Source organism: Anthonomus grandis, chromosome 6 (assembly GCF_022605725.1).
Source record: "Anthonomus grandis grandis chromosome 6, icAntGran1.3, whole genome shotgun sequence".
Lineage (NCBI taxonomy): Eukaryota > Metazoa > Arthropoda > Insecta > Coleoptera > Curculionidae > Anthonomus > Anthonomus grandis.
In genome coordinates, this window is record NC_065551.1 from 26,101,640 (window position 1) to 26,127,713 (window position 26,074).

A 26,074-nucleotide genomic window follows, 5' to 3' on the forward strand; every position below is an offset into this window, starting at 1 on the left:
ATATTTTTCAAGAAAAATTCTTATTTTAGCCCAACTGCTTTGGAAAAAATGTATAGTTCACCCATACATTTTTGAATTCAACTGCTAAGTTTAGTCATAAACGTATCTAGATATTCGATACTGATTTTTTTCCAAAACGGCCAAAAATGTTTTTTCCTAGGGTTCTTATAAGAAATTTAATAACTATACCAACAACAAAATATTTTATGTTACAGTAGTAAAAAAAATTAAACAATTCAACATTATTAGACTCTTATATATTATAATATTTACGTGGAAACGTCCTTATAAGACTAATAAGATTTCTGTTTTTTTACTGGCCCTAACTAAGCTCGGAATATATTATTGGATCAGAAAATATATTACGGTATTTTTAATTTTTTCGTGGCTTTTGTATAAGAGTTTTGTATAGATTTGATTCATTTATAAAAACTTTCCAAGTGAGTTCAAAACCCAAATAAGTTCAATAATTTTAAGAAAAAGTGTGAAAACATTTCTAATATCGCAACTGAACAAGCAAGAACGTTCATCTAATAGTGCAATTGAAACTACTGGAATATATAATAATTTTGCATGCACTTTAAAGCAATCTTCCTGTTGATATCTCTTCCATGGCTATTGAAAATAGAGTGAACATTTCACTTTTTATGTCTAGCTTTATTACTTCGAATAATGTTTACCCAGATATATATTCCCATAAAAAAAATTAATTAATTTTTCTCTAAAACAATATTATTTTAATAAATTACTTCTCTTCTCTAGAAAATTTGAATTGAAGAATTCGGTACAAAATATTCATAAATAACTTCTAGTGGGATTGATGATTGAAAACTATATTTACCGACTTGTAAATACCTAGAAACTTACTTTCCCCGAAGTACACTTTTTCGTCTAGGATCATATTAATTTGAAGCATCATCCACTAAACTTAGTCACGTAAACGAAACTTTATGAGTAAAATTGCGCAAATTGAGCTAAAGTTCTGGAATTTTCCCAAAAGTTCTATTTTAAATTATTTGAGCCCTTATAATAGGATTTTGTTTATTTTGCAAAAGCCTCCGTTATTATTATACACGGACTTTAATTGTAATCCCACTATGTAAATAACTCTTGTTCGTAGGTATTTTTTTAAATAGAACTCCATATATTTAATACCAAATTCAGTAAGAGCGAAAAATTGTATTTAAAAATGAAAGCATTATTCCTCTAAAGTTCCTTCTGAACGTTTAAAAAAAAAACATTTTAAATGGCTCCTTGGCAATTTAAATCTCGTCTTAACGTAAAATGTTCTGCTCTTAAATTATTTCCAAAATCTCATTTACAGTTACATCTCATTTACAAAAAATTACTTGATTTAAAAAAAATAAACCCCAAGTTAATATTAAAGGTCACCGTTATTTTTCCCTGTTTGTACATTTATGAAGCTCGTTTTTTTGTTATCGTTCGTTGATGGAATTTGGGCTGCATCCAAATCCACAACACTTGAGGGCTTTCTTGTATCTCTATTTAGGGCTACGAAGGACCAGCTGGCTATGTGAAAAGGGCACCAAAACAGAAACGCGAAAAGTACTTTAAACAATTTAATTTAAAACCATTTAATTTTGTGTGAGAGAATTTGTTGTTCTTATTTAGAAAAAATGCGAGCGGGCGGGACAGAACAGCGAGACCGAGAGTCTCCTTACATAACCATTATCTAGGAGCGACTGACGCCAAAAAGTCGGATGATGCAATTTTCCTTAAAAACCGTTACCTGCGCGGGGGTGTGAGGAAGCTCGTCGCGACCAATAAAACAAAGGGGAATGATTCCGAGAATGTATATCTTGTGACGAATATAAATTTTTATTTAAGTCGACTTCTATTGTAAATGTTGTGTTTTATTTAATTTGGGTATGTATAAATGTGTGGATGGTTTATGTGTGAATTTGAATTGTTTTTCTTTATGTTGCAACTAGTTTTGCAACATTCGTGTTTACAGTTATTCGCACTAAACACCTTCGAAATAGAATTGTTAGTAAAATACGTTAAAAGTGATGTTCTCCTGGGTTAATCTGACAAACCACGCTAGAAAAACATCATTTCCAGGCGATCAAGACACTATTAAATAAATAAAACGATGATATAGGAAACGTGTTGAAAAACTGGGCTCTCATTTATATATCCTTATCTCAGTTTAATAATCAGAAAAGTATTGGAACGAAGTGATGTTTTTCTGGTTTATTCTGACAAACCACGCCAGAAAAACACTATTTCTAGGCGATCCGGACACTATTAAATAAATTAAACGATGATATAGGAAATGGGTTGAAAAGCTGGGCCCTCATTTATATATCCTTATCTCAGTTTAATAATTAGAAAAGTATTGGACCGAAGTGATGTTTCTCTGGTTTAATCTGACAAACCACGCCAGAAAACACTAATTCTAGGCGATCAAGACACTATTAAATAAATTAAACGTTGATATAGGAGGTGGGTTGAAAAGCTGGGCTCTTATTTATATATCCTTATCTTAGTTTAGCAGTTAGAAAAGTATTGGAATAAAGTGATGTTTTTCTGGTTGAATATCACAAATCACGCCAAAAAAACACTATTTTCGGGTGATCCAGACACTATTAAATAAATGAAACGACGATATAGGGAATGGGTTGAAGAGCTGGACTCATTATATATCCTTATCTCAGTTTAAGAATTAAAAAAGATAAAAATGACAAAGTGATGTTTTTCTGGTTTAATCTGACAAACCACGCCAGAAAAACACTATTATCAGGCTACCTAGATGATAATAAATAAATGAAACGATGATATAGAAAATGGGCTGAAGAGCTGGGCTCTCATTTATATATATACTTATCTCAGTTTAATAATTACAAATGTATTGGAACAAAGTAATGTAGGTTCCAAACAATTAGATTTTTAACCATAAGTGTAATCATAGATATTTTTTAGGGTTACGTGGTTGGGTCGATATTAAAGAGATGAAAATCAGATGAATGTTTGTGATAAAATAAAGGAGATATAAGAAATTTAGTTTCAGATAAAATTAGGGTTCATTTTTCTAAAACTAGAAATATACCTGATAAATACTATGCTAAACTCATTGAACTAATTCTTTATTTACTATCAAGTATCACACTTTTAGGCTAAATTATAAGCAGATAAATTCTGGTAAATTCTTTGTATTTCAGTTTATAATACAACTTTAATAACAGGAGAAAAAAATACAAAAAAAAATAACTTCTACAAAAACAAGATTATTTACAAAATATACCATTAATTATTCTTATACATCCCAAATCTGCCACTCCTCAGCCAAATAAACACCAAAATTATAATATTTTCACATCTATTCCATAAATAAATTATTTTATCACATCTCATAGATTTGGGTTACATATAAGAAATAATAAGGAAAATAAAAGCTATTGCTTGCTTGCTACACCAAATTCTTAGTTTTACATGTTATGTTGTGAATGGTTGTTAAAGCAGAATTTGTAACAAAATATTATTTTAGCTTCTGTTTAACAATTCTTTCAAACAAAGAAACTGCACTCACTGCTAATACTATTGGTATTTTAATGTAATATTAAAGTTATTGCGATAAAAATTTACTCTATTATTGAAGCTGAAACTACGTTTATTGCTGCATATTAGGAATTTTATTGCAAGAGGAAGTAGTAACTGTAATAAAAAATATTCTAATTTTAAAAACAACATGTTTTATGGAAATCCATACACAAAACTCAAGAGAGCTTCATTAATATTATTTCCCAATCACGACCCCTTTTTTATCCATTTATCCAAGACCATAGCAATGAAATTTTTTACCTGTAAAACCCTGCATTTAAAACTAGTCTACTAAAAAACTTACCTATTAAATAGTTTTATTTTATTAATAGAAAACTTAAATATCTTGTACTATTTACATTTTAAGTCACAGTAACCCAGTAAATACCCAGGATTATAAATAATTAAATTAGAAAATAAACTACCCCTCTAGTATTTCAAGGAAAATAATAAATGGTCCATTAGTCCTCTATAACCGAGAAAAAATAAGTAATAAATTAATAAGTTTGAAAAAAAAATATAGAATTTAACAAAGAGTAAAACACTAAAATGGTTGAGATGAGGGACCCGCGTCCCAATTTCGACTGTTGTTGCTAAAGTAGTTGTCTGAATTTTGACGGAATGTTTGGAGTTGACCTCGTGCCCTTCCATAACCTCTTCTGAAAAACAAATAATTATTAAAAAAATAAATAAATAAAAGAGAAATATTAGGAAGAAAAACGTATATTGACCAAGTAATAAAAACTTGAAAAAACCTAATTTTATTTTTTTAGGACTCAATTTGAATGTGGTTTGGTAAACTATTACTGATGACCTTTTTCTGTTAACAGTTAATCGATGCCTGGGATAATTTAATTGCAATGTACTTGTTTTATATCTATGGCCTGATTGCTGGTTTCCTGTGTTCAAAAAAGAACATTACAACATACAGGGTGCGTCAACAAGGCGGACGTAAATATAAGATATAGAGCAAGAAATTCTGTAGCAAAGTTGTAGGGTTTCCTAAAACCTACAAATTACAAATATTTTTACATATACAGGGTGGGTCACAAAAAGGTTATCATAAAATATGTATTTTTTTACCACGCGAGAAAATTATAAAATCCAAATTCGGAAGGTCATATTAACACATAATAGTGAAACTAAAAACTTTATATTTGTTAATTAAGGTATATAATAGTATTTAAGATAAATTAGATTATTTAATTAATTTTTCAAGTGTGTAATAGCAATACCAATATTTAGCTTTAACCATAGTATTTTTTATTATTCTTCATTATTATTTAATACAAATCTTAATGCTTAAAAATAATGGATTAAATAATCGGCTTTTTATACTTAAATTACACAAAAGTTATCATGTGTTAAAAAGTAAAGGGTATAGGTATAGGATCTATATTACAAAAAATGAATGGATTTTAGGGATAAATTAACAACATAAAATTATATACAGTGTACTTCCCGTTATTACGTACTTATAATTCGGAACCCGCCCAAACAGTCTTGTCATTTTACTGGATATAACGTACTAACTAAAATTTTAACTCCGGCTATAACGTTCAATATTTTTGCCCGATTGACAGTAATTTTCCGGTTGTAACGTACAAAGGTACGTTATAAGCAGAGTAATTTTCCACCTCTGTCGGGGATTTCCATTAATCGATACTGAGAAGTTTCTCTGTGGTCGCGCGTTGGTACCGAGGCCGCCGGGGATGTTCAGTTCTCGACTCTGAGAAATTTTATAAAACAGGCAAAATGAGATGACCGGTAGTTTTAGATTGGACATTGCGTGAAGTTCACTAGTAAACTCACAATAGAGTGCGAGTTTTAGTAGTTTTTTTGGTAAAATAACGGATAAGCACAGAGCTATAAATTTGAAAGAAAAAATAGACATCAATAAAAGTATTGAAAGTGGCATTAACAAATGGGAAATTGCGAGAAGGAAAAATATGGCAAAAACAACAGTTTCTACAATTTGGAGCAATCGTGAAAAAATCAAACAAGCAAGTGAAAATAAATCGCAAAGAATTAAGAAAATTAGGAATCCCGTACGCCCAGATGTGGATCAAGCTCTTATTCGATGGTTTGAGGTGAGAAGAACCGAAAATATTCCTATAAGTAGACCACTTTTAAAGGCAAAAGCGGAAGATTTATCTAAGGGATTACACGGTGGAGATTTTAAGTACTCTACGGATTGGCTCGAGCGTTTTAAAGTTCGTCACAACATCAATGTCGGCAAAGTGTCCACTAAAGCAGGAGATGTTAGCAGGGAAGCTGTGGTAAACTGGTTAACCGAGAAATGGCCAGGTATTGCACAAAATTACAGCTGTGAAGATATTTTTAATGGGGATGAGACCGGACTATTTTACAAGATGACTCCAGACCGTAGACTGAAATTTAGAAAAGTAGAAAAGTGTGTGGGAGGCAAGCAATCAAAGCTAAGATACACCGTTTGGGTTTGTGCAAATATGACAGGTAGTGAAAAATGTAAACTTCTTGTCATTGGTAAATATGAACGACCGAGGTGCATGGAAAATATTAAAAACCTGCCTGTTATTTATAAATCGAATAGACGCGCATGGATGACTTCAGACATTTTTATTAATTATTTGAAAGAGTAGGATGAAAAACTAAGACGTCAAAAAAGAAAAATATTGCTTCTAGTGGACAATTGTGCAGCTCATCCAAAGAATGTAGATCTGACAAATATCAGATTGGATCAAGGCATAATAAAATGCCTGAAAACCTATTACCGTAGATATTTTATGTATCGCCTAATTCAAGCATTGGATAGTGAGGAAACGTTCAATCTAACAATTCTAGACTCGATAAAAATTATTGCGAAATCTTGGAATGAGGTTTCACAAAAAACGATTCAAAACTGCTTTCGACATGCTGGTCTAGTGAAATCGATGGAGGAGTTTGATTCAGATGATGACTTGCCTCTGAATCAGTGGTACGAGAAATATAAAAGTGTTGATGATGATGATGACTGGGATATTCCGCTAAGATATTGGTTGCAAAATCACTGCCAAAACGTAACTACTGTAGAAAAATATCTTCCTGAACTAGATAATTTTACGACCATGGACGATAATCTGGTAGCAACGGAGAAGTTATAGAATCAAACTGTTCAACGAATGATTTAAGTTCCGATAACGAAAGCGATTAATAATGAACTATTTGTTATGAATATCAGTTTGTGTTGTTAAACAAAATAAATTTATTGCAATAATTCTGTGCAGGCTGTTTCTTATTATTCTTATATTTTTATTCATTTATTTATGTAACAATTTATGTCACACATAAATGAAAAATAGTGTAAGACATGTTAAATATTTACTGTCGAACTATGAGCTGTGATAATGAAAGCCAAATGTTTTTCAATTAATTAAATCAATTACACTGTGAGCGATGTCTCGGTTCTGTGAAAGCAAATGCGAGTACTGGCATGTGGCGATCATAATCTACTGAGTATAAGAATATAGTGAGACTCATACCTGTTACAAATGACCTAATTTCATTTTTGCTTTTTGCTTTTTCTGCATTAGTAATTCCAGAATTAATGATTTTCCTTTTCCCTAGCTGTGGCATAATTTTTCCAAAGAAACATATATTATTTTTCCGATGCTACCCTGAGCCCTCCTAGTTTTAAAGTCAAAGTGTTTTGCTTTTTAAATTCAGATAAAAAATAACGATGTCTTGACTTGATTGAAAATTAATACTTAATAGTTTTGAACTCAGACAAAATTAATTAATTCTAATATTATAAAATAATAAAAACCATTTATTTAGTTAATATAATAATTTATTAATTATTAATACCATTTATTCAGAGTATATACGAAAGTATGGATAGTGGTCTGGAAACTTGTGCCGTGTACACTGACTTTTCCAAGGCTTTTGATAAGGTACATCATCCTACACTTTTCGTGAAGTTGGAGAATTTCGGTGTGCACAGGGTCCTGCTCAAACTCATTAAAAGTTATCTAACAAATCGCTCTCAGTACGTTGTCGTAAATGGAGTAAAGTCTTCTTGTACAACCGTAACTTCAGGAGTACCGCAAGGTTCTCATTTGGGACCGATTTTGTTATCAATTTTTTTAAATGACATTGGTCAATGTTTCTCTACCTGTAGATATCTTGCATATGCAGATGACCTAAAAATCAGTATCAGATTTTCGTGCCCTGCAATCTGATCTTGCAAATTTTGAAAGGTACTGTACCTTAAATAAATTATTTATTAATCCAGAAAAATGTCATTCTATACTTTTTAGCAGAAAACTATCTCAGACACAAAACAAATGTGAGTCTATCTCGGGGGCACTATCCTGAAGTATGTGGAGTTTATTAAGGATTAGGTGTGACGTTGGATTCCAGACTGCTCTTCGACGTTTATATAGAAAACATTGTTCAGAAAGCTCTAAAAAATCTAGGTTTTATAACTCGAATTACAAAGGGTTTTAGTAATCAATCATCATTAATATTATTATATAATGCGTTCGTTAAACCTACTATAGAATATGCGACAGTGGCTTGGAATCCGATGTATCACAAATATATTGACCAAATTGAAAGAGTTCAACGAAAGTTTGTAAATATAGTAAATTTTCGCTTTAATAGACAGAGACATTTTTTTACTTACTATGATAACTTAAAATTTTATGGTATGAAGCCCTTAGAGAGTCGTAGAAACAATTTTGATTTAATATTGATTTATAAAATTATTAATAATTTAATAGACTGCCCTTTCTGTCTGGAAAATTTACATATCAACGTTAATCCTTATATTTTGCGTAATAGATCGACCTTTAGCATCTCAAGATATTCTTCAAACTATTTGTCTAACTCTCCATTGTTCAGATGCGCCCGTAGTTTTAATAATTTTCAAGAAACTAATTTGAATGTTGATATATTTTTCTCCAGTATGGCTTCATTTAAGCGATACTTAAAAAATTCTACCTAATTTCGTAAATAACGATAAATATTGTCCTTTTTTTCCCTATTGTCATTATTCATATGTATATATGCTTCTTTATTGTTTATAAGAGTTACTATTAAATAAGTTAGTTTGGTTTATATTGCTTGGTGTATTTGTTAGGTTTGGTGAAAATGTAATGTTTGGCAAAGCGCTTACTTGTATTTAAATTCATAAGATACTTTGTGCTTTCCTGTTATTGGATTGCTTAGTCTATCTGTAGGAGAGCCTTGTACTTAAATAAATAAATAAATAAATAAAACGTTATTAAAAGTATTCACATCTACATCCAACTTTCCACGACTGTATAAAAATACTTACAATTGTGTTCCAGCGGTGGGTGTCTCGACCGTCTGGTTGATGCACGGATTGGCATATAAATTTCTTCGGAAGTACGAGAGATTTTGAAGGGGCATCGGTGCAAAAGCATATTTTTCTTGACCGCCGACACTAAAAGTGTTGGGATGTGTAGCTGCCGGTGCGGCGACGGGCCAACCGTAGGGCGTCGGATGTCCAAGCATCGGAGGAGGTACTGTCGGATTAAATTCCGGCGGTATCCACGTGGGAGGTTCAAGACTGAATGGTGCTGGTGGTACAGGTTCTTGGAAATCGCTTCGATGGTGGTTAGTTCTAAGAAATATTATTCTTGAATTAAAATGCTATTAAAACAAGAAAAGAATCCAACAACTTGTGGAAAGGCTCAGAGAAATAAAACCATGTATTTCAACAAATGGAAAGTTTTGATTCAAATAAAAAATTAATAATTAAGAGGTAGTGAAGTTCTGCAGTGAACTATTACTAGGTAACAGTAACTCAATGTAGAAAGAATGGCCTTTTATTAAGAAGCTAAATTGGTTTCAAAAAAGTTGAGTAGTGAAAACAGAAATGCTCAGAATCACTACCAGAGCCATGAAAAACAGGTACAATAAATAAAAACAATTAATAGGGAACATGAGGTATCATCGGTATAACTAGCGTTAAAATTGCCGACAGAAACCAAACTAAAATAGCGATGAAACCACAAGTCAATCTAAACTTATTTGTAAAAAATTAAACATTTTGTCATTATTTAGAACAAGACTAATAGTACTGAAATTATAAGTTCGAGGAACTTATAATTTTTTGGTTCTTATTGCGTTTTGGTTCGATCACATTTTTTTGTAAATGTTTGTTTTTTGCCTACTTATTTCACTGTGAAACTTTCTAAAACCTCTATTATAACAAAATATTTTTTTATCATTATTTACTCGATAAATTGACTACTCATTAACAATATTCAAGCAAAAAAACTTCTGCAAGGGTTACAAATTAAATCCGGCGTCAAAGAGTTAAAGTTGCTCAAAAAAGCTGTTTTATATTACTGTTCCTATTAGATATATCTAACAAACTCAATTTTAGCCTAGAAAGTATTATTTAATCTCAAATTTATGACAAACCCACATTTATATCCATTTAAGATAATATCTTGAGTAAGATAACTCAGGAGAATATAAATAATTTTCAAGATAAAAATTACTTACCTTGTTTATTTACCTAAACCCAAATCACAGTACAAAGTTAAATACCAAATGGATTAAGAAGTACTTAAAAATATACCATCAAATTATCAATCTATTTTAACTAAAATTGAAAACAGAACACCCTGAACAAAATGTTGATGTGTAAACTGCTTTCCCCTTTAAGTAAATATTGTATAGGTAATAAGGTAATGAAATAATGTAGTAAATGTGTAACAATGTAATAATATTAATGAACTTAATATTATTAGATTATACAATAGATTTTATGCTCTTATATAGTTTGTGCTTTAGTTCATCTGGTAGCATATTAAAGATCTTTGGGACAGTGTAACTAAGACTATGTTGTGATACTCCAGATGTTCAGATTATGCCAGATATTCTACCATCAATCTAAAAACACATTCGAAGCCTGGAACAACTGCTTTTTGATGATTTTTTAATTTTATCAGTAGTATTAACTGTATTAATGTAATAACTCTTTGCTCTAAATTTGGTATTAATAATATTCTATAGATCTGATAACTAAAGTTACTAATTTCCAATCAAGTTATCTAATGGTATGCTCTCATGTCCTTACTTCGAACTGCTCATGGCTTCTGATGATGAAGCAATCCTCAATTAAATTTGATTTCATTGGGATTATTTTTATTTTGCTCATCTTATTACTACTTATTAACCAAAGAACCAACAAATTTTTCTGTTAAGTTGAAAGAAAAGTGATAAATTTAAAAGCATTAATTGAGGTAAATATGTTTATTAAAGACTCCTAAATTGGAGTACACTCCCTCATTCCTCAGCAGTTACCCTTTTTTATATCTTATAAGCAGCATGAGAAATTATAGAAAGGATTCTTATGAAACTGCTCTTTCAAAGTTAAATTTCCTCTACTTAATGGCCAAAGAAACAATGTTCAATTGTGTGTTTCATGATACATTGTGATAATATTTTAAGTGAACTTAGCTTTTGGGCTCAAAAAATGACCTTTTTAAGCAGATTTCAATTATGCATATTAACATGCAGCATAATCCAATGAAGCAATGTTCGTGGGATAGATATTGCCATCAATTTACAAAAACTTTCTTAGATATATTGAGCAATACTTTTTAAAACTTATATTACACAAACTGGCTTTTATATTTTGTGACAACTGTTTTAAGTTAATTTATATTATACTATCTAGGCTAATTTTCAGAAATAACTTACAAGTCATAAAATATAGTTTTAAACTCTTAAAGGGCCATACAACTTACCTGATTTGTTTCGATAGATTTTTCTGTGCATCTGCTAACTTGCACACCCGCGTGTTCAAATTGTTGCAGTGATTCATGGTTCTCTCGTATTTTTGGTGCCTCTCCAGGCTGCTGTCATCCAGTTTCCGTTTCGAGTGGGTTTTCGTCGGTTTCCTTGCTTGTCGTTCCATTTCGTCATCCGAAAATTCCGCCAATTCAATCGGTTGTTCTTGATCGTTTAACCAAGACGCGTCGGATCCTTTTATCCTAAAAATAATAACATTTCATTTTTGTTTTACTCGTCATACAAGAATACAGCATATTTAATGAAAATATGTGACGCCACAGTTTTGAAACAGGACAACATAAACCCAGGAGCAAACCACAGGCAATTTTCTTTGATTTGATTATTTAAGCTGTATAAGTTCCACCCATATTAATGTGACTATTTAAAGAAGTTTAAAGAATTAATTTATTTTAAATGGTTTTTATTATTGCTTTATTAATTTTTATTGTTATGTTTGTATGTATTTTAAATGTTTAATTTTTTTTTGTATAATTTTCACTTTATACTAAAAGTCTATTTTACATTATAGATTCTAAACAGTATGTATATGTATGTATGTATTGTATCCTGATTTTTTTTTTTAATTCTTAATAAATAATAAATCAGTGGTTTACCCCCTAAACAAAAACTACCTACTTATAGCCATAGTCTCAACTGAAATTTTCTTCTTAAATTAAAAAAAAAAATAAAGAATCTTCTAAATCTTTTGGCGGGGGCATTTAGTTTAGCATCTCTTCCTAGCAAGGAGCAAAAAAGCTGCATTAGAAACATGCAAAGCAGAAAAACCAAAATAAAAGCTAAAAAACACAAACTTACTTCATAAGCTCCTTAAGAAAAACAAACTTTGTAAATGCTTCACTCTTAGGCGCTGCATAGACTTTAGTTCCAAATTTAACATCAAGCTTTTTTATTTCATCTTCGTTGTTAAATCTGACGCAATACATGGGCTCTGAAACTGGCCCTATAACATCATCAATGGGACCTAAAGGCTTCTTTGTGGATTGGTAATCTATGAAAAGCATAGAATCTAAATCAAATGCTGGCATACCACGTATTGTCTCAATAGTAACTAAAAAAAATGTTTTGCTAAGAGCTAGGGTGATTCAAAGTGAACACATTCTTACCTATATTGCCAATTACAGAAGTAACACCTCCAATATGCATAAATTCTTCAACAGAACTTATATTTAGGTTACTTAAATCCGGAATTGGTGGGAGGTCAGTTTCTCTTTCTGAGGACTTATTGGTTTTCTTAACTGCTCCTTTTTTAGTGCTTGCATTTAGTGGTGAACAATCAGCAGCTCTGGGAAAATGAATACATCCATAAGTATCAGGGACTAACATATTTATCTTTCAACATATTATTATTTATATCTGAGAAAAAAATCTATCTATCAAGATTAGATTAAGTAGGAAAAAAGAAATAGGAAAGGTATATTTTAGACATACACAACAGAAATATGATAACCCAACTAATTTATGATGTTGAAATTTAACTAGAGTTAATTCATAGCTATATGAATATATTCTATTGTCACCAATTTTCAAAAATTGTAATTTCATCACATTTTTTGCCATTTCATGCCAGTACTTATACAATATGACATAATAGAAGATAATTGGTTGAATTTGGAAACTAAAGTTAAAGCTAAATATATTTATAATTTTGCCAGTTTTTAATTGTTGGTCATTTATTAACAAAATACCTTACTGCAGCCAATAGCTTCTTAATTATCCCTACTATTTTATCATTATCTATCCTTGCTAACTTACTTTATTCTATCATCACTGTCAGATATCACAGAAGCAGAATCCGAATCTGACCCAGAGTCAGACGAAAGAGTACTGGCTGATGAATCAGTCTCTGAATCACTAGAACCTGAATATTCCTCTCTCCATTCTGGTTCTTTAATATGTTTACTTAAGTTACTTTCTTTTTTTTCTGGTGTATCCTTATGGCCTTCATCTTGAGAGTCACTCTAAAAAATATAAGGACTATTAAACATTTTCAAAAATAATTTTTAAATGAGATTAATAACTACTTCTATGGATCTAAACCATATTCCTAGTCTAGATTTATAATGGAAATCATATAGGTTATATAACTCAATGTTTTACATAAAACATATGCTCACAGTCAACTCTTTAAGTAAGTATAATTATGGAGAAAAGCTTGTAATCAAAACTGTGTTGATAATTATTATATTTGATTGAGTTTTACTTTTAAAGTATAATTTATCATCTTGCTATGAGATTTCTATTATTAGGTACCTTCCTTTTCAGATACAGTGTTATATTTTAAGTAAGGTGAAATTTGTTTATAATTTTAAAAGGTGAACTGATAAGTGAACAGATTATTTTGCAATTCTTGTGTCATTATTTAAATAGAATTCTTGTATGAGAACATTTGACAGAGGTAAACCAAGTATTGGATGTGCACAGAAGAATAATGAGTCATATACAGTGAAATCTCCCATTAGCGGACATTGACGGTACCAAGTTTATTGTCCGCTAATAGGAAAACCCAAATATGTAAATGTATGTACATAATTTTTATTAACTAACATGTATTGATGAAAATTACAAGTATAAACAATCATAGGTACATTGCTACCTTAAATACCAGAAAAAGAAAACTGAAATTTAAAATCCTTAAAAATTTGTTGCAAATTTTAGATCTTATACCTTAAAAAAGTCGGATATTTTTGCCTGCTTCTTCTTTTTCATTTTTTCCTGAAAAAGGCAGGTTTGAAAATGCAATTCGATATTTTTAAGGTGTTCAAAAGCAACAAAATAGTTTTTTGTAAATTTTTTTTAGATCATCAACACATTTTAATGCATCGGCATAAGAATTCACAGTACTCAAAGCTTCTTCCCTTTCTTCCTTTTCTTCACTATCACTTTCCTGCAAAATTGTATTTTGTACCTCATCAGCAATGGTCTCTAGACCTCCTTCAAATGTTTCCTCCGTATGAAGTTCTTGGTCCAATATAATAAAGTCATTATCTAATGCCTTAGAAATTTGGCCAACTTCCTGACAGTTTTTCCAGAATTCCGCTAAAGTTGCCAAAGGTAAGTCATCTTCTGGATCGTAGTCTTCTGCTCGAGTATCTCCTTGAGGTGATTTTTGGAAACCAGCTTTGACAAAACAATTTTGTATAGTGCGTGGGGTAACCTTATTCCAGGTGTTCTTAATAAAATATAATGCCTCCAAAATGTTAATCGATTTTGATAAATCTGAAGCAGACGATACATCATCCATTTTTGATAGGATGTGCTTTAAAATCTGGCTTCTATAAAATAATTTAAAATTTTGTATTATACCTTGGTCCATGGGCTGACATACAGAAGTTGTGTTGGGAGGTACAAAAAGCATTTTAATATTTTTAAGGTTAAGTTCTCTTGGGTGTGAACCAGCATTATCAAGAAAAAGTAAAATTTCTCATTTTTGACAACCCATTCTTTTATTGATATCCAAAATCCAGTCTGTCATGATAATTCTTATCATCCAAGCTTTTTTATTTGATGTCCATGTAGCCGGCAAACTCTTAAGTGGTAAATTTTTTAAGGCTCGTGGGCGCGCAGCTTTTCCAATAACCAAAAGCTTTTCTTTGTCATCAGCCATATTGGCGCAAAATAGTATTGTTAATCGTTCTTTTGACATTTTGCCCCCTGTGCACTTTTCACCTTTATACATTAAAGTTTTATCTGGCAAAGCTCTAAAAAATAAACCACTCTCATCTGCGTTATAGATGTCGTCTGGGCTATATCCTAGCAACATTCCTGGTAGCCTCTCTAAGAACTGATTCACATCTTCTTGGTTTACATCTGCCAACTTTCCTGAGATGCACTTAAAGCTTATATTATGCCTTCTTCTCCACTTATTCAGCCAACCATCAGATGCGCTAAAATTGCGATGCCACAATTCAATTGCTAAAATCCTACACCCATACCTTTCTCCCAGTTTACGGACATTTAAAAAATGTATTCGTTAACAAGATTTTATTTTATTTAGATTAAAGACATTTAAAAAATTTATTCATTTTGAGAAATTTTGTCCTTGTCCGTCCGACAAAGCGTCCGCTAATGAAAATTTATTTTATAGGAAATTGTTCTTTAAAATCTCGTGACAAAAAATACTGTCCATTAATAGGACATGTCCAGTATTGAGAGCTGTCCGCTAAGAGGAATTTCACTGTATATTTTAAATCTTCATCTGCTGACTGTTCCATCTTCCCAGTCTTTATCTACAACTTTATAAGTGTCATATAATGTCTAATCTTAAGATATTTTTGTAATCAGCTATTCCATTCTCCATGTTTTTGGGCAGACCAATTTCCGTTTATCAATTTTTTTCATTTTGAAACTATTTCTATTGATACATTTCATGACACTCACAATGACATTCTATTCCTGTGTTGTTCTTTTTTTAGTCTTTGCCACTAGGTATCCAATGCTTATACCATTGATTCACTGTACATAGCATCAATTTTCCATTCATGAACCATCTTGTCTACTGTGGAAACTTCAGAGGATGCTAGGTTTTATTGAGGTTATAGGAGAGGACTGATTACTAGTTTGCAGTCAATGGTAAGTAAAAGTTTCTCATCATTCTAGGCTGCTTTGGGATGTGCACATTGACTCAGTGGTGTGTGGACGAAAGAGCAATTTATATCTGTTGTTGAACTTGAAAAAATGTGTCTCTCAGAGCACACTAACAGCGGCATATTTTCATCTGGTCCAGTGACAGGGTAGTCTCTGGACTAGGCTACAGAGAAGACTGTGTGAATGCATTTGTGAATTTGCAGTTATTAACTGCACCAAGAATGTATGTTTAAACAACCTTATGCATGTGAAAAAGAGCATGAATGGTTATGTATTTCTAGAGAATCTTCATCAATGACACCACACAAAGAAAAAAACCTATTACCAAACTACTAACCTCAAAAGGTCTCAGGATGGTCAAAGATTTTATTGGCAGAAATTTTGTAGTGCTCTCCCTATTGATGTGAAAGAGCGGCCAGTCATTTTAAAAAATATATCGTAAAAGTACCAACAAAAAGTCCATTATATAAATTTTTAGATTTTTTATACTTAAATTTGGAGGGACTTTCATTGTAAATAATTGTTTTGCCGAAGCTGATACTTTCTTTGTATATTTATTTTATACTTCACCTGTATACACACAATTAAGTATTGACATTAATAAAGCTATTGACTATCCCCAGATCAAGTGGCTGAATTTCACACATTTTACAATAGGTCATTTTTATATTTTTCTACTTCTAGATGTATTTTCATTATTTAGTTCTAAGCTATAACCAATTACTTTTATACCTGCAATAAAATTCCAATAGAGATATTCTTTGTAATAAAATAAAAAGTACTAGCAAGTAGTACTTAAAATTTCATTTAAACAAAAAATTCTCTTTGATTAGCAAAATGTAATTAATAATGTGCTTTGTACTGAGAAAATAAAAAAAAACATGTTAGAAATAAGTAAAGTGTATTTAGGACTCCTAAAGATGTTTATATTCACCATGCTCATGGGAGAGATAACTTTAGCTTAGGTTTGTTATGAGTGGGGCACCTTGTGTCCCTCCACTGCAAGATATAACTTGGTGACACTAAGAACATGGTGCGATATCACTATGTTAAATTATTTGTATGCTTCAAAGACAAAAAAAACTTGGAATAGTACCTATATTATATCTTATTGAAGTATTTAAATAAATACACAATATACAATTTTAAATAAAATTATTACCTCACTATCGCTATCACTATCTCCATCATATACCAAGAGGTTCCGCAAAGAGTCACTTTGCTGCTTTACTTCGACTTTAGAGGGTGTAACTGGAGGCTGTGTAACAGTTTGGGGCTCCTCACCAGATATATTCAATTTCGTTACCTCTTCTCTAACTTCGTCCATCAACATTTCCGGAGATTTTGTATCAGTATCTCTTTGCACGTCTTGTGCCCCTTGGCCTTGATCGCCCCCCACATCAATTTCCTTATTTGTTTTGTCGATATCTACGCTATTGATTGATGACATGCCTGGATCTTTAATTAATTTATTTTTTAATACTTTAATCTCGTTGACTCTTTTCGACTACACGGTATACGGTGGAAAAATCGAAGCAAAACCGGCCCCGGAATAGAAAAAACGGACCAAGAAACGTGCAAATCATAAACCGGCCATTTTGATACAAAAAAAAAGAAACATCTCTTCTTCTTCTTTGTTTCGCTTGTCAATTACGTCAAATTAGGGCAAGTGGGAATTATGCTTTGGAAATAACGCGTTTTCGCCTTGTTACACTAAGCTAGTGCATTATTAAAAAATAAGGAGTGTTATATGTATACAGAGTGGATGAAATTATTAAACATGCCAATGATATCAGCTGTATTGGCCGGTCTAGCACTAGCAGACTGCAAAGTTCGTATGACTAACCAGGCTGACAGTATACTGTATTGTAATATTATTAAATAAATTGGATTTAAAATATATACAGGTTGGGGAATCGATTATTACGCATAAAGAGGTGCTTAAAGGTGAAATAGGGCATCACGCTCACATGCTACAAATGGTGTTTTAGTTCGACAACGATGACGCAATCAAATTTTGCAAAATATACCTGAGACTTTTCTATATTCTTCGGATGCAGAATTTACGTACAGTATACGTACGTAAGCGACATAGAACCGTAATCTCAAAATGTTTGTTATGCTGTGTAAATATTTAGACTTGGCACCTTTAACAATTTTCCCTCACAACTCCGTTAAATTTGTCGGCTTACTTACTAAATTTTTACTAAATTATTTGGGGATAAATCTGGAGATCTTAAGGGCATATCGTCATTTAATATCACTAGTCTCGCTAATAATTTTTTTTTACCATAATCGCAATATGAACAGGACAGCCAGGTTTTCCAGGTTTAAATCAGGGAGGACTTGAAATGGCAGGAATATCTTACCTACCAGTTTTGCAATAACTTAAGGTATTTTTGGGCGTTTGAAGTACCATCGAGAAAAAATTGCTCTATAATATGTTTGCCCAAAATACCAGACCAAAAATTCAATTTAAGAGGATACTGAGTACGGAATTGAAAACTTGTGTGCTCTTTTTTCCTGAGAACAATATTAAAGTACTGGAATTATATCGAAGAGTACTTAATAGTTTTGATGTTTTTCATGCAAGTCTTAAGCAGGCGCTGGACTAGTTTGTACTGAGCTATTTAAATTTAAGGCCTGTATATAGGCACTACACATGAAGTGACATCATCTATATTTTTCTTACTCTATATATAATTCTTATACAGAGGTTTTTTCGAACAAGTCGTGATAAGGATCTAATGATGTTGATAATGAATTGTTTTATTGATCTATGAACATATTTATTCTATTAGTGTTCTGATAATAAAGAGTTGCGTGAGCACCTACATTGAAAATTTCAAACTATTTACTAATTTTTTTATTTAGTAATTATGTTTATCTAAAAAACTATTTTTAATTATTTAATCTTAGCTATTTTAAGATAATAATAAAATATTCTAGGAACATTCATGGTACAATTTTGATGGAATGTGTCAGATGTCATAGAACTGCTGATCTATAAGAATTGTATGGTGTAGACTATATTTTACTTACTCTGGTAAAATATTTTGATAATGATTTAAAAGGATTTTGGGAATAGAGTAGGTATATGAAACTCAACGAATTTTTATAATTCCTATAATATTTAGCATATAAAGTCAACTTCGCCGAAAGCAATTATATTTCAGAAATATTTACATAATATTTCCATGCACTTCCGCGTCATCCTTCACCCAGTCAACACGTGGTCATTCTATTCCTTTCCTATCCTTCGGATTCCTTTCCTAAACCCTTTCCTACCCCTTGCCGTTGGATATAACGTGCCTTTAAGAAGTAAATTTAGTGAAAGTATCAAGCCCACTTCCGCGTCATCCTGCACCCAGTCGACACGTGGTCGTTCTTTCCTATCCTAACCCTTCCTAGACCCTTTCCTGCCCTTGCCCTTTGCCAGTGGTAGCTGAACCTATTCACGCCGGTAGCCAGGCCGGATGATGCCGGATGCATCGTAGGGGAGGCGTCACCATGCATTTCAGTATTAAAAATTGTGAAAATATCGATTCGGGGAACAGGGTACATACCCGACAGTTTTCCCGAATCTCCAAATCGTGCTGGCAGATTGCCTCGTAGCAGAAGCCATTAAAACCACAAACCAAACCAAACCAAACCAACATATCCATGGAATTAAATAAACATTCTGAAATATTCATGACATTTTAGGCAAATTTTAGGAATGGTTTCTTGGTCAACAATTTGAATATTTCGAATTTACTAAATCAGATGTCAAAAAAATTTAAAAAACCAATAATTGCTCATAAAACATTAACCTTTGCATAATTCTGTAGCTCTAAATCTAATGATGAAAGTGATAAGCATAAATATAATAAATTTATATTTAGTAATTATATCCAAAAAAAGTTCATTTTAACGACGCAAATCTTCTTTACTATTGGTTCTCATTATTGGCCACCTCCCGGGCCGAATGTAAACATGTAAGCCTACGTTAAATAATCAAAAACTGAAATAAAAATTTAGTTTTCTCTAGGCGTGACGCGATCCTATAGCAAAAACCTCCATAGAAATTACGTAAAGATCTTGACTAAATGCCAGGCTCTTTACGATACCCGTGTTGGAAATAAAACTTAAACAAAAACAATGAAAGCAAATTTTCTATACCGTTTTTCCAGCGAGAAATTTAGTTTTACGCGAACAGCCGTGAATAATGGTTTTAATTGCTGATTGTCGATTGTTTGGCAGTTTTATTAGTTTTTAGTGAAAAATAAGAATTTTTATGATTTTTACATCCGGGTGTAAAAAATGGTGGTTACAGCGTATATTCCGTGAAGCTTTTGGGCTTTTATTATTAAATCTGTATAAGAAAATTTTTATCTGATTTTCAACTTTTTTTTAAATATCAATCATTTTAGAAAATCCTTAGATGTTAATCAATATAAAATTTCATAGTGAGCAATCAATTCTATAGCATATATATCACAGTAACTATTTCCAATTTAAACCTGAATCGTTCAGGATAGAACATACTACAACGTTTCTACCAATGTTTTGATGTTTCATGCATAAAAGTTCCTTTGATTTATGTTTATGATTAGCAAATGAAAAAAGGAAACTAGTCACAGAAAAAGGGCATATTTCTTAGCTAGTCATTGAATATAACAGGAATATTATATATGTTTTAGTATTTTTGCAAATATTGTTATATGGTTTTTCTACGATATTATAGAGGATATGTGTATGAAATTTTTGCAAGAAACTTGCTCAAAAAATTGGCTTAACCAGACCCATTTCGGCTTTTGAGTATTCTTTCAAAAGATTTTTTACTTTTTTAACAAAGACTTTGAGGTTTTCCAATCTAGTTTTGACTAAACTTTCATTTTTGTTGTAATTCGACTAAACAGGTTGGTCATATCTTAAAATTGTTGGGAGACGCTATGTTTGTATTATATCCAAATAATAATTTATGTAAATATAATTATCTAATTACCATAAGCCGTAAGTTATGTTATCTCGAAACGAGATTACTCCAATGTTTGAAGCATCTCTTATCCGCACTACGCATATAAATGATTTTATCAGTAACGAAACGTTTATTGCAAAAAGCCCAAATATATTAATAATTGTACCCTTATCTTTGATATGAATATTTTCATTTTGTTCAGTGTTGTCCTAGTAAGAATAAAAACACTAATAAAATTTTCTAAAAATCGCAATAAAACAGTGGAAATCCCGGTCCATTGAAATGAAAAGTATCATTTCTTGGTAGATATTAAAATTTTAATCAATTAGATAAAATAACATATAATTATGTGAATTAGACAAATTGATAGGATATTGATTGAAAAATAATAAAAGCCAGAATATGATATACTCAAACAATAACAAAAGTTTAAGTAATATTCAATTAGTGCTGCAATCATAGTGTGTGTTTTGATAATAAAAGTTTAAAATGCAAAGAAAAAAGCCGAGGCCTAGTCCTTTCGTGTTTCAAGGTAAGGATATTTTATAAACTGTATAATAAAACTAAGAATTTCTATCTTTTTACATATATTTGTAAATTAATATACGAATAAGACATTTAATAATTAGACAGGTACATGGTTGAATATTTTGGTAAAAAATTAGAACTTCAAAAACTTATGTCTGTATATGTGTTGTAAAAAATTAAAGACATCAATAATTTCTTATTTCTTTTCCCTGATCTATATTTGCATAAATAATTAGCATTGTATAAAAAAATTGGAAAAAGATTAAAAGATATTTACAATTTATGTAAAATGTTCGCAAATTATAGAAACTGTGCTGCTTTTGCATTGAGAGCTATTAATATTTAAATAACTTTAACCACATTTATTTATAGTTTAAACCAAAAATATGTTGTTATTTTAAATTCACTCCATATTTTTTCTATCACTAAAATCTAGAAGAAACCTAAATATTTATTAGGAATATTCCATAAATATTTAGGAAAAATATTCCGGATTAATTGACAGTTAAGGTTTCTTCTGTAATATTCTAAAAATCCTCATGTATTTATTTTTATTATTTATTTTAAATAAATAGAAATAATTCTATAAAACGTTAATCCTCATGTTGTTGAGAAAAATCAGTATGTTTTAAAATTGCGGCTTTACAAGTATTAGGAAAATAACTTCGATCTTCAAATTTACCCTTTTCAATATCTTAATAAACGTCGAATGTTTACTAGCCTTTAAAAGTGCAGGTGAAGTAAGTATAGGTAGTAAAATTCGTAATTTAAAAAAACTCGTTTTTCTATTCAATTGAGAAAAACTTCTATATCATGATTCAACTTAAAAGATTTATTTAAGTAATAACGATAATCCTTTAATACCCAAATGACTACAGATTCGTCAGCACACCGATTTAACGATAGTGCTAAACAATTATACTATACATAGTATTTACTTTAACATTTACATCCTCAGTACCAGTATATCGTCAGTTTTCGGCAGAATTGCGATACGAACGGTCAATATTTTCTCTTTAATCTAAAATTTTTTTTTACGTATTAATTGTATAGTAATAGCTTAGAAATTAAGTGGACCAGACCGATTTCCGTCAATAAAATAACATTAAATATTTTTTTATCTGTTATCGCAAAGTGAAGTGTTAAAAGGTTAAGACATAAAGTTAATTGTTTGTTAGTTATATATATGGCTATGAATAATAATAATTTAAATAGTCATTCTGGGAGACCACCTTTGATGGTGAAAAGACCATCGAGGCTATTACGATTGGATATTTTTAATGCCACAGGTAATTGCAGACAAAGCAGAATAATACTAATGATTAATTTAAAGTGACGAATAATTATTATGAAATATAATTGCATAATCTATGTTATATTATTATGTGGGTTAATCAGATTTTAATCTTTTATTTTTTGAATCATTGTTTGGTAAAATACTAAGAAATCTCATATTTACGTCATATTTCTCGCTTAAAAATAATGTAATATTTATACCTTAATTTTACACGTTTTTTATTTGTATGTGACAACTAGTAAATATTAAGCATGTAGAACTAGTTATTCTACTCTCATATTATCAGTTGCTAATAAAATATATTCGTATAACTAGTGATTTCAAACATTTATTATTTTTTTCTTATACATGAGAAATTATAAAGTCTCATACTCTCGACGCCGAACCTTTGAACCATTAACTGTCACTATACACATTTCCTTCTTCTTAAAGTCAATAGAAAACTCTGAGAAAATAATCGCTCATAATTTTGAGTATTTATTAGAATAAAGTGAAATTAATTTTTCCCCTATAGCTCCTTAAATATGTAAGTTATTATAAAATAATAAGAATTTTTAAGGTACTGGTGCGAGAACTAGTAAAGTAAGTTAGATTGATGGTGGGTTTGTACAGCGGCAAATACTTATTTCTTCCAAAAAGTACACAAGGAAAATAGAAAAAAGCATTTTTCTCATTGCATTCGTATAGCAATTTGTTTTCCACTACTTTATAGGGATATTTATTTTCAATAAAAGGTAAAGAATATCCACAAAAAATTATTAAAACAAACAACATGAAACTCTCATCAATACAATAACATCTATATATTTGCTTGAACTGCAGAAACTGTATAATCTTTTATCAAAAAACAATGCAACGAGTGGTAAGATTGACACCTCGCAGCCCCGCGATGTATCGCTCAGTTAAGTTTCTAATATGATAAGACACGCGGAGAGTCAGTTATTAATTTGAGCAACTATGCTATAATAAGGTGGAACGTCGACGAATTTATTTCCTTGTCCGCAATTTTGGCGCATTATACAGGGCGTTTAATTGGTCAAAAATGCTTAAGTAAATACAGGAACCATAGAGTATATCCGTTGTACTTAGTGCTTATTTCATATATAGAACACACTACTTTTTGTAAAAGATGCCCAAAATAAGGCAGTGACAAATAAATGTTTAGGGGTTTTCTTGGTTATGAATGTTCAATTTCAATTCAAGAGACTTTTGAATTCTTACGTTTCAAGGGACCGTTTCGTGTAAAAAAATAAATTCCATACAAAGGTCCTTTAATTTTTTTTAGTACAGCGAGAAGTTTAATATCAGTACGACAAATAAATAAATATTTTAAATAAGCAATTTACTAATACGTAAATCTAGCAAATAGCTTCTCTCTGGTGGGCAAGAGGTGCATACATATATTAGCTGTTTCATGGCGCCTCCGATAAAAAACTCTAGAAGGGTCAAATCAGGTAATCTTGCTGGCCAAGGGACTGGACCATCTCTACTAATCCATCTGTTATTGAATAGCAAACATGTTGAAGCCATACTTCTTTCAGCAACTAGCGGGGCATTTTTTCTATTAGGCCAGTTATTACTCTCGAGGTAATCATGTAGTCACCAAGACGTAATACTAAAGTTAAACTTTCGCTGATATCCTCTGATATGCTTAGTATGGGGGTTTTGATCGCTCTACCCATGGTTATTGTGAGAATTGAATGACCTTGTTGTGCGAAAATCCTTTTTCTTCGCATGTGAGGATTAAATCCAGAAAATTAATGTTCTGTTCGGTCTGATGGAGGAACCATTTACAGAACTCAAGGAGGCGAGGGACGTTGCCAGAAACGAGGTGGTGAATGTTTTCAAATTTAAATAGATGAAGATTGTGGCGTTGTACTACTTGGTGGATGGTATTTTTGCCACAACCAACTGCTGGTTGGAGTACTAACTAACGAGTGCTGCTGCTGAGCTGAATTTGAATGCTTTTAACAATATTTACTATCATTAAAGCAGTCTCCCGTTGCCTTTGATCAGTTTTGATGCCAACAGAGCATTCGTTTTATTTTTGCAGCATTTTCTTTAAACAGTTAGATATAGGCAATTATTACTAAATAGTAATAAAAGTGACTTCTAGTCTATTATTTTCATTCAACTTTGTTCTGTTTATGTTATCGCCTTGACAGTATTAGTTGCATTTGGATATGGTATCTCCCAAAAATGGTTTCTTATTATACTGCAAAAATACTATAGTATGCACCGACTATATATATGCATACTATAGTATTGCAAGTCCGTCTATGAACAAATCAAATCACCTTCAATTCCTCAAAAAGTGGCCTTTTCGCCATCATTTAAAACATAAAACTTAAAAATCATTAAAATTACTAAAAGTATTTTTAACACAGAGGTAAAATTCAATTTTTGTGAAATATTTCAACAACCTGTATTTTAAAAATTACCCATTTCCGACAATCGGTGTCCCAACTACTTCTCTCTATTTTTGATCAGTTGAACGGGGACATCCTAAATATATGTAAATGGATTGTTATATGTAAATAGATTATTTATAGGGCAACAAATTATATTTAAATAAAAAAACATCTTTTTTTTTGGATAGGTGGGTCTGCATCTTATATGCACTATCCGCCAATGAGATATAATTTTTAATTAAACTTAAAAAACTTCATAATCTGTTACAATATTAAATCCTAAATCTGACAGCAGACGTTTTTCAATTCAAATTTGAAATTTTCAAACTAACAAAACTATAAGTCTGTCCAAACGAAAATTGACAAAAAATATAAAACATTGACTAAATTTGATATAAACATCTAAATTAGCAAACTTTTGCGAAAACTTCAACCAAAATCGAATAACAAGCGAGCAAAACTCAAAAGTTTTGTTGCAGAGCCAGTTAGCGAACGTACGCCTAGTTTTCGTTTTTACTCGTGACAAACTTTTTATTTTTAATTTGATTTTTATTAGACTTTTCTGAAAAAGTTTTTGTTGATAAATAAAGTTAAAAGTAAACTTATATTTTTATTTTTTTTAAATATTATTAATTCAAAAAAATGTTTTAGATATTAAGTTTTTGTAAATATATTAAATACTTGTTTCGAAAACGTAATAACATCTTATTCTTTAATAGACAAGATAAATAAATTCCATAAGAATAATAAGCGTGTGTGGGCATGGCAATTAGCACGTTTTATTGCATAATAAATAACGAGCAGGGTTAATCATTAAATATTTATCAGAAAAAAGTCACGGGACTTTATGACGTGACCAAGCTTAGTTCAGACTAAATTAAGAACACAAGTCTTCCTTTAGGTATACAGTTCTTTAAT

The 26,074-nt window shown here is 30.9% G+C and overlaps 2 protein-coding genes across 7 annotated transcripts in view; one reads left to right on the forward strand and one right to left on the reverse strand.

Annotated features, from left to right (window-relative positions):
• Positions 1–3,157: 3,157 nt before the first annotated feature.
• LOC126737931 (H/ACA ribonucleoprotein complex non-core subunit NAF1) lies at positions 3,158–17,575 on the reverse strand. Of its 3 annotated transcripts, XR_007661167.1 has the most exons (8): positions 17,123–17,575; positions 13,129–13,334; positions 12,480–12,658; positions 12,172–12,424; positions 11,310–11,555; positions 8,861–9,169; positions 7,788–7,984; positions 4,815–7,721 (listed from the first exon to the last, which is right to left on the reverse strand). XR_007661167.1 is itself a non-coding variant. In XM_050443036.1 (7 exons), the coding sequence occupies exons 1-7, from the start codon at positions 17,408–17,410 to the stop codon at positions 4,106–4,108; spliced, it is 1,536 nt and encodes a 511-aa protein (XP_050298993.1). In that variant the 5' UTR covers positions 17,411–17,575; the 3' UTR covers positions 3,158–4,105. The 3 variants fall into 3 exon arrangements, 2 of the variants coding, with proteins under 2 accessions (XP_050298993.1, XP_050298992.1); XM_050443036.1 differs by lacking the exons at positions 4,815–7,721; positions 7,788–7,984 and adding an exon at positions 3,158–4,220 and having other exon boundaries at positions 12,172–12,364; XM_050443035.1 differs by lacking the exons at positions 4,815–7,721; positions 7,788–7,984 and adding an exon at positions 3,158–4,220.
• Positions 17,576–21,235: 3,660 nt separating this feature from the next.
• Positions 21,236–26,074, forward strand: part of LOC126737927 (dual 3',5'-cyclic-AMP and -GMP phosphodiesterase 11) — a 192,024-nt gene continuing 187,185 nt past the window's right edge. The window contains exon 1 of one of the 4 annotated variants that reach the window (XM_050443025.1): positions 21,236–21,452. In XM_050443025.1, the coding sequence (XP_050298982.1) occupies positions 21,410–21,452 (43 nt within the window). In that variant the 5' untranslated portion in view covers positions 21,236–21,409. Of the gene's footprint in view, positions 21,453–22,614; positions 22,738–26,074 lie in introns of those variants that run through there. The other 3 variants (XM_050443029.1, XM_050443024.1, XM_050443027.1) reach the window with 3 other exon arrangements.